The 14,241-nt window shown below is 43.3% G+C and overlaps 1 protein-coding gene across 1 annotated transcript in view; it reads right to left on the bottom strand.

Annotated features, from left to right (window-relative positions):
- The window catches only part of LOC310790237 (storkhead-box protein 2-like), a gene marked incomplete at both ends in the record, with an annotated part of 139,872 nt that overhangs the window by 37,627 nt on the left and 88,004 nt on the right, over nt 1–14,241 (bottom strand). The window contains one exon of the mRNA XM_083651908.1: nt 1–42. This exon is cut by the window's left edge and continues 111 nt beyond it. Within this exon, the coding sequence (XP_083508034.1) occupies nt 1–42 (42 nt within the window). The remainder of the gene's footprint in view (nt 43–14,241) is intronic.

Here is a 14,241-nt window from a genome sequence, read left to right on the forward strand (position 1 = left end):
GTGATTGGCTAATAGGGGACATACTGATGGGGGACACATCACCTGTAGAAAGAGAGAAATCACTCATTAATAATAATTTAAACAAAGTACACAATACACCTCAAAACAGCATACATGCCAACACCACATTTTCGTGGGAGTCTCACTATTTTTAACTCTTCCTCCCGCCGTGCTCCCGAACAATCATTTTCCCGTTAATCTCCTGATTTCTGAAATCAAATGGCTGTAGTGGGCTTAGATTTAGAGCCAGAGCAAAGTATCTGCCATCATATTAAACTAGGTGATCTAAGATATCCATTGGTATGAACCATGTCATTTTAACTTGTGGGAAGGGGGCTAAATGACACTCCAAAATTATGCAAAAAAGGGAAAAAAAAACATTTTGAAAAGGGTCGCTTGACCGCTCACCTCAAGATATGGTAATGAAATTGGAACTATGGGTACATCTAACCACGAATGTCCCCTTTACAGATAATGTCGCATTTTTACATCGTGTAGCGCAAGCATTTTTTTGACAAGGCAGCATAAATGGACATCAACATCACATCACTGAGGGGTGTGAGGGTGCATTTGGCGATAGCTCAGAAAATATCCCTCTATTTTTAAACCAGTGACACACTGTGCTCTAACTAGGGATGTCAATTTTCGGTTAATTTCACTTTCGATTAACCGACGCTAATAATCGATTAACCTATCGGTTAATTCATAATTTTTTAATATTAAAAAAAAAAAAAAAAAAAAAATTTTTTTTGTCTATTTACTCAATGAGCTCATGCCCAAACAAGGCGTGTCTATTTAGATGCTGAAATGTTACACAAAAAGCATTAACAAGCATTAACAAAAAGCATCAACATTTCAACACAAATTCTTTTTGTGTTAGAATTTCTAACACAAAAAGCATTAACATTTCAGCATCTAAATAGACACGCCTTGTTTGGGCATGAGCTCATTGAGTAAATAGACTAAAAAAAAAAAAAAAAAAAAAATTTTTTTTTTTTTTTTTTTTAATATTAACTGATAGACCGACAGCAATAACCGAACAACGACGTTAGCGACGGTTAATCGATTAACGGTTAACCGTTGACATCCCTAGCTCTAACCAAACTTCAATAAACTGCAACCCAAAACCAGTGTTGGGCAAGTTACTTTCAAAATGTAATATACTAAATATTACTAGTTACTTTCATTTGAAAGTAATAAGTTACTTTACAATATTTCTTTCTGTGTAGAGTAACTCGTTACTTATTACACTACTTTTGCATTACTTTTACCAAAACAACAGCAGCAGCAGAATGACATCGCCGCCCCGGAACCATCCCGAAAAATTATTTCAACTGCCTTCAAGTCATAGTGTAAACAATCCAAAACTCAAAATGTTATTCTTTTCCTTTGTTATTGTTATCTGTAGTGGTTATTTGCATAAAAACACACAGTTTGATTAGGAAATTATTGTATCTTTTTTTAAATATGTGCTTTGATTAAAAAAAAAATTAACTCAATTTGTAACTTGTGTTACTTGACAAAGTAACTGGTATAATATTACTGAAATCCTATAAGTAATAAGGTATATTACTGAGTTACTGCTAAAAGTAATATATTACATGTAATATGTTAGTTTTGTAATGAGTTACCCCCCAACACTGTCCAAAACAAACAGACACAGACACAGACGCACACACACACACTCAACATAGCATAATTCAATGTTATGTAACGTCGATGCAATAGTGGTCATGGGATAAAGATTAGGCCTGGTCACAGCAGAGGTCTGGCTGTTTGAAAGAAAGAAGTCAGTGTAGAGGCATCATGCCCCGTCAGTTAACCTGTTATCAGCCTGCTACAGCTGTTCTGACAGCTTGAGCACTTGAGAATTCATCCTGCTGCTGTTGTCAGTAGTCACATCATCAATACTGTAAATGCAAGGGAATCACTTCTATCATACATGCTCACGCCTGTGGACATGTATGACTGCCAGTTCCATTTCCCTTGTCCCTGGTTCCCTTGTATTTATTGATGATGCAACTGCTGACAACAGCAGCAGAATCAATTCTGAAGTGTTTCGGACAATATTATCTGCTCATATTTAATCAAATACTTCAGAACCCATTTGGACGATTGCATGATTACGGTAAGTTAGTTTGTCCAACTATTTGGTCCCTTAAAATGTCATTTTGGTCCCTTAAAATGTCATTTTGGTCCCTTAAAATGTATTGTAATTCCTACAGCGTTCACCTGATCTGGATGTAAATACCTGGCCCTGAATTAAAGCTGGAAGTCTGCAGTTAAAGCTCATATTTATTGTTTCATTTAAAGTCCAGTGTGGTGGTGTACAGAGCCAAAATGATGAAGATTGTGTCCAATGTCCAGGGGTATACTCTCTGGGGTGTATAGTAGTCTGACTCTGGGGTATAGAATAGTCTGACTCTGGGGTATATAATAGTCTGACTCTGGGGTATAGAATAGCCTGACTCTGGGGTATATAATAGCCTGACTCTGGGGTATAGAATAGCCTGACTCTGGGGTATATAATAGTCTGACTCTGGGGTATATAATAGTCTGACTCTGGGGTATATAATAGTCTGACTCTGGTGTATATAATAGTCTGACTCTGGGGTATATAATAGTCTGACTCTGAGCTATATAATAGTCTGACTCTGGGGTATATAATAGCCTGACTCTGAGGTATATAATAGTCTGACTCTGGTGTATATAATAGCCTGACTCTGAGGTATATAATAGTCTGACTCTGGGGTATATAATAGCCTGACTCTGAGCTATATAATAGTCTGACTCTGGGGTATATAATAGCCTGACTCTGAGGTATATAATAGTCTGACTCTGGGGTATATAATAGTCTGACTCTGAGGTATATAATAGTCTGACTCTGGTGTATATAATAGCCTGACTCTGAGGTATATAATAGTCTGATTCTGGTGTATATAATAGTCTGACTCTGGGGTATATAATAGTCTGACTCTGGTGTATATAATAGCCTGACTCTGAGGTATATAATAGTCTGACTCTGGTGTATATAATAGCCTGACTCTGGGGTATATAATAGCCTGACTCTGGGGTATAGAATAGCCTGACTCTGAGGTATATAATAGTCTGACTCTGGGGTATATAATAGTCTGACTCTGGGGTATATAATAGTCTGACTCTGGTGTATATAATAGTCTGACTCTGGTGTATAGAATAGCCTGACTCTGAGGTATATAATAGTCTGACTCTGGTGTATATAATAGTCTGACTCTGGTGTATATAATAGTCTGACTCTGGGGTATATAATAGTCTGACTCTGGTGTATAGAATAGCCTGACTCTGGTGTATATAATAGTCTGACTCTGGTGTATATAATAGTCTGACTCTGGTGTATAGAATAGCCTGACTCTGGTGTATATAATAGTCTGACTCTGGGGCATATAATAGCCTGACTCTGGGGTATATAATAGTCTGACTCTGGTGTATAAAATAGTCTGACTCTGAGGTATATAATAGCCTGACTCTGGGGTATAGAATAGCCTGACTCTGGTGTATAGAATAGCCTGACTCTGGTGTATATAATAGTCTGACTCTGGTGTATATAATAGCCTGACTCGGAGGTATATAATAGTCTGACTCTGGTGTATATAATAGTCTGACCCTGAGGCATAGAATAGCCTGACTCTGGTGTATATAATAGTCTGACTCTGGTGTATATAATAGCCTGACTCTGAGGTATATAATAGCCTGACTCTGGTGTATATAATAGTCTGACTCTGGGGCATATAATAGTCTGACTCTGGTGTATATAATAGCCTGACTCTGAGGTATATAATAGCCTGACTCTGGTGTATATAATAGCCTGACTCTGGTGTATATAATAGCCTGACTCTGAGGTATATAATAGTCTGACTCTGGTGTATATAATAGTCTGACCCTGAGGCATAGAATAGCCTGACTCTGGTGTATAGAATAGCCTGACTCTGGTGTATATAATAGCCTGACTCTGAGGTATATAATAGTCTGACTCTGGTGTATATAATAGTCTGACCCTGAGGCATAGAATAGTCTGACTCTGGTGTATATAATAGTCTGACTCTGGGGTATATAATAGTCTGACTCTGGGTCTGGGGTATATAATAGTCTGACTCTGGGGTATAAAATAGTCTGACTCTGGTGTATATAATAGTCTGACTCTGGGGTATATAATAGTCTGACTCTGGGGTATAAAATAGTCTGACTCTGGTGTATAGAATAGCCTGACTCTGAGGTATATAATAGTCTGACTCTGGTGTATAGAATAGCCTGACTCTGGGGTATAAAATAGTCTGACTCTGGTGTATATAATAGTCTGACTCTGGGGTATATAATAGTCTGACTCTGGGGTATAAAATAGTCTGACTCTGGTGTATAGAATAGCCTGACTCTGAGGTATATAATAGTCTGACTCTGGTGTATAGAATAGCCTGACTCTGGGGTATAAAATAGTCTGACTCTGGTGTATATAATAGTCTGACTCTGGGGTATAGAATAGTCTGACTCTGGGGCATATAATAGTCTGACTCTGGGGCATAAAATAGTCTGACCCTGGGGTATATAATAGTCTGACCCTGGTGGATATAATAGTCTGACCCTGGTGTATATAATAGTCTGACCCTGGTGGATATAATAGTCTGACCCTGGTGTATATAATAGTCTGACCCTGGTGTATATAATAGTCTGACTCTGGGGTATATAATAGTCTGACCCTGGGGTATATAATAGTCTGACTCTGGGGTCTGTTTTGGCATTACATTGCAGCGCCATTAGCTACAGCTGACTAGATGACAGGAGTCCCATGACATATGCACACAGACACGCGTGTGTGTGCGCACACACACACACACACACACACACACACACACACATGCACGCATATACATACTTTTCACCAAGAGAAATGTTACACCGCACCACTCTCACTTAAGCCAACAATTTCACTGTTACCTATGACTGGAAAGCTTAAAGGGACATGCCAACCGTTTGAGAGTTTAGGCCAGGGGGGGGGCAACTATTGTTCATGGGGGGCCACATGAGAAACCCAGATTGTTGCCAGGGGCCGAACACATATTGTCATGCCGTAACCCATGGATGGATAACTTTGATGATAGAGAGGGCCACAAAATTGTCCTCGCTACGAGGTTTTGCTGAGGGCCGAACGGCGCCAGCGCGAAAGATTTGGGGCATTTGAAGCCAGGTTTAGAGGAATAACTCATTTTAAATGAACAGTTGTGATGTCATTATTCAGTCTTAACCACCAATATTTGATCCTTTTCTCACTCACTCCTATGTCACCACCTGCTCTCAGGGCTTGAAATTAACTTTTTTGACCACCAGCCAATATGGCTGCTAGATTTTAAAGTTACTAGCCAATTAGAATTTCCACTAGCCGAAATGTTTTTCTTGAAATAAACCAGAATATGAGTGGGTTAATTTAAGCATAAGTATCAGTAAGTGGCCCGGGATTCTCAAAGCCTGTGTTGATGGTCACAAACAAAAATTCACTCTTGAAGCTAAATAAATCCAAAACCAACAAGTTAATTATTTAAATTTCTACTTCAATGTAGCCTTTTAGTCATAAAGATTATTGAAAGATATTCCATATTCCAGACTGAAATGTTATAACAGAAGTGGAGTATTGGCCAGAATGACATGAACATTTGGACACTTATTCAGCGGGTATCTTGCCTGTTGCGTTCAGGTGCACTGTAATTTTTATTTTTTTTGTATGCAATTCCATACAATTGCAGAATACATGCGGCCCGCGGGCCGCATGTATTTTGCCCATGTGTGGTTTAGGCCATTTGCCATACTGCAGGTAGTAAACTAGTACTGTATGTACATGGCTTTATTTTCAATCTGTGTGCAGTATAAACTGTGGTACAGCCCTCACTGCTACGTAGCTTAGCTCTACATTGGCAGTCTATGGTACTTTTGCGTAATCCCATTCAGTCGCCCAAAAATACACATTCCCACAGCACCAGAAACACTCACATGTACATGTTGTGACTCGTGTACTCACCATGTACATGTTGTGACTCGTGTACTCAACATGTACATGTTGTGACTCGTGTACTCAACATGTACATGTTGTGACTCGTGTACTCACCATGTACATGTTGTGACTCGTGTACTCACCATGTACATGTTGTGACTTGTGTACTCACCATGTACATGTTGTGACTCGTGTACTCAACATGTACATGTTGTGACTCGTGTACTCACCATGTACATGTTGTGACTCGTGTACTCAACATGTACATGTTGTGACTCGTGTACTCACCATGTACATGTTGTGACTCGTGTACTCACCATGTACATGTTGTGACTCGTGTACTCAACATGTACATGTTGTGACTCGTGTACTCACCATGTACATGTTGTGACTCGTGTACTCAACATGTACATGTTGTGACTCGTGTACTCACCATGTACATGTTGTGACTCGTGTACTCAACATGTACATGTTGTGACTCGTGTACTCACCATGTACATGTTGTGACTCGTGTACTCAACATGTACATGTTGTGACTCGTGTACTCACCATGTACATGTTGTGACTCGTGTACTCAACATGTACATGTTGTGACTCGTGTACTCACCATGTACATGTTGTGACTCGTGTACTCACCATATACATGTTGTGACTCGTGTACTCAACATGTACATGTTGTGACTCGTGTACTCACCATGTACATGTTGTGACTCGTGTACTCACCATGTACATGTTGTGACTCGTGTACTCACCATGTACATGTTGTGACTCGTGTACTCACCATGTACATGTTGTGACTCGTGTACTCACCATGTACATGTTGTGACTCGTGTACTCAACATGTACCGGTACATGTTGTGACTCGTGTACTCACCATGTACATGTTGTGACTCGTGTACTCACCATGTACATGTTGTGACTCGTGTACTCACCATGTACATGTTGTGACTCGTGTACTCACCATGTACATGTTGTGACTCGTGTACTCACCATGTACATGTTGTGACTCGTGTACTCACCATGTACATGTTGTGACTCGTGTACTCACCATGTACATGTTGTGACTCGTGTACTCACCATGTACATGTTGTGACTCGTGTACTCACCATGTACATGTTGTGACTCGTGTACTCACCATGTACATGTTGTGACTCGTGTACTCAACATGTACATGTTGTGACTCGTGTACTCACCATGTACATGTTGTGACTCGTGTACTCAACATGTACATGTTGTGACTCGTGTACTCACCATGTACATGTTGTGACTCGTGTACTCAACATGTACATGTTGTGACTCGTGTACTCACCATGTACATGTTGTGACTCGTGTACTCACCATGTACATGTTGTGACTCGTGTACTCACCATGTACATGTTGTGACTCGTGTACTCACCATGTACATGTTGTGACTCGTGTACTCACCATGCGGTGAAATCATAATCCAAAGTTACATGAAACATTCCATAGTAAATCCACACACCCAGAACCAAACAAAGAGTAACCGAGTATAACTGAAGTTACTTCCTCGTTTGTCATGTGGCACATGCGCTGTGTGCAGTGTGCATGCATTGTACTGACGACTGCACACAGTGCATGTGCCACATGGCAAACGAGGAAGTAACTTCAGTGACTCTTGGTTAGTTTGGTTAATCTTTGTTTAGTTCTGGGTGTGTGGATTTACTTTGAAAATGACCGTTTTCCCAGTAACTTTGGATTATTTCATGGCGTACACGAGTCACAACATGTACATGTGAGTGTTTCTGCCGCTGTTGGAATGTATAATTTGGGAGTAGGCAAAAGTACCATAGACTGCCACTGCAGAGCTAAGCTCATTAGCAGTGAGGTCTGGTACCGCTCTTTGTAGCGCACACACACAGTGACGATAAAGGCATCCACATTCTCCAAATTTGACCGTCGACAATATGGCAAATAGGCGAATCTCCCAAAAATGTTGGGGTATCCCTTTAATTTCCCAGGTACTGATATTGTAACAAGCACATAAAAGAGAGAGAGAAAAGAAAGAGCTACCGTGGTGACCCGTGGAAAGAGCCTGTGTCACCTGTTGTTGCCGGGGAGCTACACAGTGTGAAGGGAGAGAGGTGGCCACGGGGTGTGTGAGGGGATGACAGCAGCAGCTGGTGACAAATTTAAAAAAGTATCGCTGCATACTTTGTCAAGATGGGACTGGAAAAACAAACCCAGACAGCGTCCACAGCACAAGTGCCCCAAACACCTGCTGCAGTAGAGAATACAGATACTGTATTTATTATGCACACGTCGATAGAGGAGGAGAGTGAGCTGTGGTGGCGTCGTGGTACAGTAGGTGGCACACTGCATGTGGTACAGTAGGTGGCACACTGCACGTCCTGGTACAGTAGGTGGCACACTGCATGTGGTGGTACAGTAGGTGGCACACTGCATGTGGTACAGTAGGTGGCACACTGCATGTAGTACAGTAGGTGGCACACTGCATGTGGTACAGTAGGTGGCACACTGCACGTGGTACAGTAGGTGGCACACTGCACGTCCTGGTACAGTAGGTGGCACACTGCATGTGGCGGTACAGTAGGTGGCACACTGCATGTGGTACAGTAGGTGGCACACTGCACGTGGTGGTACAGTAGGTGGCACACTGCACGTGGTGGTACAGTAGGTGGCACACTGCACGTGGTACAGTAGGTGGCACACTGCACGTGGTACAGTAGGTGGCACACTGCACGTGGTACAGTAGGTGGCACACTGCACGTGGTACAGTAGGTGGCACACTGCACGTGGTACAGTAGGTGGCACACTGCACGTGGTACAGTAGGTGGCACACTGCATGTGGTACAGTAGGTGGCACACTGCATGTGGTACAGTAGGTGGCACACTGCACGTCCTGGTACAGTAGGTGGCACACTGCATGTGGTACAGTAGGTGGCACACTGCACGTGGTACAGTAGGTGGCACACTGCATGTGGTGGTACAGTAGGTGGCACACTGCACGTGGTACAGTAGGTGGCACACTGCACGTGGTACAGTAGGTGGCACACTGCATGTGGTACAGTAGGTGGCACACTGCATGTGGTACAGTAGGTGGCACACTGCATGTAGTACAGTAGGTGGCACACTGCATGTAGTACAGTAGGTGGCACACTGCATGTGGTACAGTAGGTGGCACACTGCATGTGGTACAGTAGGTGGCACACTGCATGTGGTACAGTAGGTGGCACACTGCATGTAGTACAGTAGGTGGCACACTGCATGTGGTACAGTAGGTGGCACACTGCACGTGGTACAGTAGGTGGCACACTGCATGTGGTACAGTAGGTGGCACACTGCATGTGGTACAGTAGGTGGCACACTGCATGTAGTACAGTAGGTGGCACACTGCATGTGGTACAGTAGGTGGCACACTGCACGTGGTACAGTAGGTGGCACACTGCATGTGGTACAGTAGGTGGCACACTGCATGTGGTACAGTAGGTGGCACACTGCATGTGGTACAGTAGGTGGCACACTGCATGTAGTACAGTAGGTGGCACACTGCATGTGGTACAGTAGGTGGCACACTGCACGTGGTACAGTAGGTGGCACACTGCATGTGGTACAGTAGGTGGCACACTGCATGTGGTACAGTAGGTGGCACACTGCATGTGGTACAGTAGGTGGCACACTGCATGTGGTACAGTAGGTGGCACACTGCATGTGGTACAGTAGGTGGCACACTGCACGTGGTGGTACAGTAGGTGGCACACTGCATGTGGTACAGTAGGTGGCACACTGCACGTCCTGGTACAGTAGGTGGCACACTGCATGTGGTGGTACAGTAGGTGGCACACTGCATGTAGTACAGTAGGTGGCACACTGCACGTCCTGGTACAGTAGGTGGCACACTGCATGTGGTACAGTAGGTGGCACACTGCATGTGGTACAGTAGGTGGCACACTGCATGTGGTACAGTAGGTGGCACACTGCATGTAGTACAGTAGGTGGCACACTGCATGTGGTGGTACAGTAGGTGGCACACTGCATGTAGTACAGTAGGTGGCACACTGCATGTGGTACAGTAGGTGGCACACTGCACGTGGTACAGTAGGTGGCACACTGCATGTGGTACAGTAGGTGGCACACTGCATGTAGTACAGTAGGTGGCACACTGCATGTAGTACAGTAGGTGGCACACTGCATGTGGTACAGTAGGTGGCACACTGCACGTAGTACAGTAGGTGGCACACTGCACGTGGTACAGTAGGTGGCACACTGCATGTGGTACAGTAGGTGGCACACTGCACGTGGTACAGTAGGTGGCACACTGCATGTGGTACAGTAGGTGGCACACTGCATGTGGTACAGTAGGTGGCACACTGCACATCATGGTACAGTAAGTGGCACACTGCACATCATGGTACAGTAGGTGGCACACTACACCATCGCAACAGTTATTTCACTAAAACTAGTCCAATGACAAGAACGAAAGCAACTGACACATGTCTGTGCTGCTGAATGAGAATGAAACACACAGCAGCATCATTCATCTATATAGTGCAACAAGGAGAACTGTGGAGCCTCCCAGGGGTCACATGGTACAAAAACAATATGGTAAATCAGTGGGCACAGTTTTATTATAATTTACTCCTAAACCATGCCCATGGATTAGTAAACCATGTGCACAGGTTTGTATTAACTGGTAACATCAAAGACTTGTAGGCCTCTATTCACCTTATTCACCACGCCCACTTTTTCTCTCTTCCGCGTTTGACGCAACGTATTTGTTCTTCCGGTTCAGCGCTAGTTGGCGGCCATTTTCAAAATAAAACGTCAGTATGAATGAAGTTTGGCAACATTCAGAATTAAGCTACACTGCGGCCAACTTCAGTTACATGTTCATAACGTTACTGCTGCGAGGAGCCGATGGCTGTACCCGGTCGGCATTTAACGTTGGTTACAAAAGCACGTCGACAGTGTTTTCTCACTGCCAGTAGCCTAACTACAGTGGGGTTTGACAGATAGCTAGTCCGACCGGTGTCAGCACAGCCAGCGCTCCCGGTCCTCGCTGCTCATTAAAGATTTCCAATAGGCGTTATTCTGATAAACTGGTCACATATATGTTAAGTTCTCACCCGACAAATATTAAAACTTGACTGCGGTAGGCGTACTCTACTTCCGTGTTTAAAACCGGAAAGACGATTACGAAATGACGTCATGCAGAAGCGTCCTTGTATGGGCAAAGAAAAAGGTGAATACAGTGAGCCAGAGCCATTAGAGACAGCCTGCCTACATATTGTGAACTCTAATAGCCATTAGGCACCTAGAGCATGTGTGAACCATAACCATTGATTAATCACAAAATCACATCAGCAGGTTCAATTTGTTCTTTGGTGACAATATGAATTAACGTGTTTACTCCTCTCTATACATCATGCTTGTAGAAAAAGCATGCTCATTACATGTTATATGCAACTAGCGTATGTGGGTCGCTGTAGTGTCCCCGTTTGATGTGATCAAAATATATTGTGCCAAAAAGTGGTTTCCGTCAAATTGCAGCTTTTTAAACTTGTAAAATGGACTGGAATGGTTATAACCCAGGGCTCAGAGCAGGTTAAAAAATATGCAGTTCAGACTAACTGCGAAATATTTTCTTTATTTTATATAAAAACCCATCCATAAATAATGTTCATTATAGTCTAGTTTCCAAACAGGCTTATATAAGGATACTAGGCATCTCGCACGCTACGTACGCTTGATACCTAGGCTCACCCGCTGCACGGGCTCGCTGCCCACAGCTCGGCTGTTGCGTGAGCTCGCCTGCCCTATTGGCGCGCGTGCAGGTGTGTGTGTATGTTGCTCACAAAATGTTATTGCCCTTAAGTTTACATGCGGGCGGGTGTGTGTGTGTGCCCCCTTATGACATCACTAATGACATCATCAGTCTTATGACATCACTGATGACATCAGCAGTGGGTGGCTGGGTGCCCCTTATGACATCACTGATGACATCAGTGATGTCACAATGCCTCCTTGTGTGTGTGTGTGTGTGTGTGTGTGTGTGTGTGTGTGTGTGTGTGTGTGCGCGTGCCCTTATGACATCACTGATCAGTGGGACAAAAATCTTAACAGAGAACAAACATTGCCCACATGCTCCCTTTTATATATCACCAAACGCATAAACATCAGAAACAATACTATAATACTGCCTAATCATGTACAGTAAATATAACGTTAATGCCTGATTATGCTATGCAAACACTTGTTTGGCCACTTTATTCAGTTAATACAAGAGATGCTAAAGTCTCACAACATGCCTTGTTGCCGTTACCACGGACATCAAGTGACGTGCGTTTGCACGTTATTACTGTTTGAAGCAGATAAACACAGCTGTAACGTTAGTTGTAACGTTACCTGCGCGATACAGGTAATCACTTTTTGGCACGACACAACAGATGGGAGTGCAGCTTCAGCATAGCGACACTGTGTGTCTGGGATGAGCTAGCCTACCTCACGTGGAAAGAAAACTCTCTCTCTGCTGGTTGTGTGACATTGCAGAGCAAACAGGTTAATATAACGCACTAATTGTCAAACAGGTTTGTCGTCTCCACCCGTATTCAGTCCACGCATATTTAGTCCATGTTTGTTTGTCTTCTCTGGTTTTAACGTTAGCATAGTATTATAGATGCCACCAGAGCTGGACCTCACTTGGCAAGACCCGCCCTCGTCTTCTGACTGGCTATACTCCTAATCAATGACGTAATCCTAGATTCAGCAGTGGCCCATACGCCCCCACCCATTGAAAAAAATCCCTCTGATCTGGACAAATCACAGAAGTCACCCAAATTGACATGAAAAAGGGGTGTGTGTGTGTGTGTGTGTGTGTGTGTGTGTGTGTGTGTGTGTGTGTGTGTGTGTGTGTGCGTGTGTGTGTGTGAGTGTGTGTGTGAGACGGAAGAAGGAGAGGGAAGAGAGGACAGCTGCACAGACTCTGGTGGGAACACTGTCCACCCCCCCTTCACCCCTCGTGACACAGACAACTGGTCAGGCCTGAACATGGAGAGTGACCAAAGGATGAACCCAATACCCCTGACACACACACACACACACACACACACACACACACACACACACACTCACACACACACACACACACACACTCACACTCACACACACACACACACACACACACACTCACACTCACATTCACACACACACACACACACCCACAGACACAGACACACACACACACACACACAGACAGACAGACAGACAGACAGACAGACAGACACACACGAAAACCATGTGTTTTCTGCAAGAAGACATGTAAAAATGGTGTGACAAGAAATAGAGAGTCCATTTCCTGTTGCAGCCCGTGGTGTTTACTGTTTACATGTACTAATTCTGGCCTCCACATTCCTGGCTGAAACAGCTTTACGTTGAAGGAGAGAATGTCATGCCAGCCAAACTCTATTCAAAAATACTGGCCAGTCAATGTTGCTTTGCTCATTGGCAAACGTGCATACATCATTTAAGAGGAACCAGTAGGAGCTATGGGTGCTCCGATCACGTTTTTTTGCCACCGATCAACGATCGCCCATGAGAAATATCTGCCCAACCGATCACCGATAATAAAAAAAAAAGCAGCTATAGCAGTCTATTATAGAACAGTTTCTATTTGACATATAGGCCTACATCTCATGCTGCATCAAATTGAAAGTGCAGCAGATTTTCTTTTTTTCTACATCAATATTTTATATTGTGTAGGCTAAAGGAAACCACCAACATGATTTCTTTTTGTGAGATAATTGGAGCACAAGACTGTGTTGAGAGTAGAAACGGCTAGAACTAAGAATGTTCTTTATAGTTCACTCCAGTTCCCTCTGTTCAGTTTAAAGGAAGAAAAATATTCCACTTCGGGATTTCCATGTTACCAGTTCAATGCAGTTCAGTTCACTCAACAAAAATACTCCATTCTGGGATTTCCCTGTTACACAAGGAAAATAACTTCAGACCAAAGGAAACTATTTTATAGATTTATAAGCTAAAGCTGCTAAAGCTAACCAAAGCTATTAACCAAAGCTTTGCCAACGCACGGCTGGTGACTGCTGTTGTCAGTTCAGGTTGGTTAATTAGTTGGCCAGTTGATTACAAGATTAGAACAGCTGTTGTCAAGTCTGTCGGCTCCTCAATGGATTTCCTTGTGATGACGAGAGGATGAGAGGAAATGTTTTGCGCGGTTTAACGTTAAGAGG

Source organism: Poromitra crassiceps (genome assembly GCF_964638095.1).
Source record: "Poromitra crassiceps genome assembly, chromosome: 15".
Taxonomy (NCBI): domain Eukaryota; kingdom Metazoa; phylum Chordata; class Actinopteri; order Beryciformes; family Melamphaidae; genus Poromitra; species Poromitra crassiceps.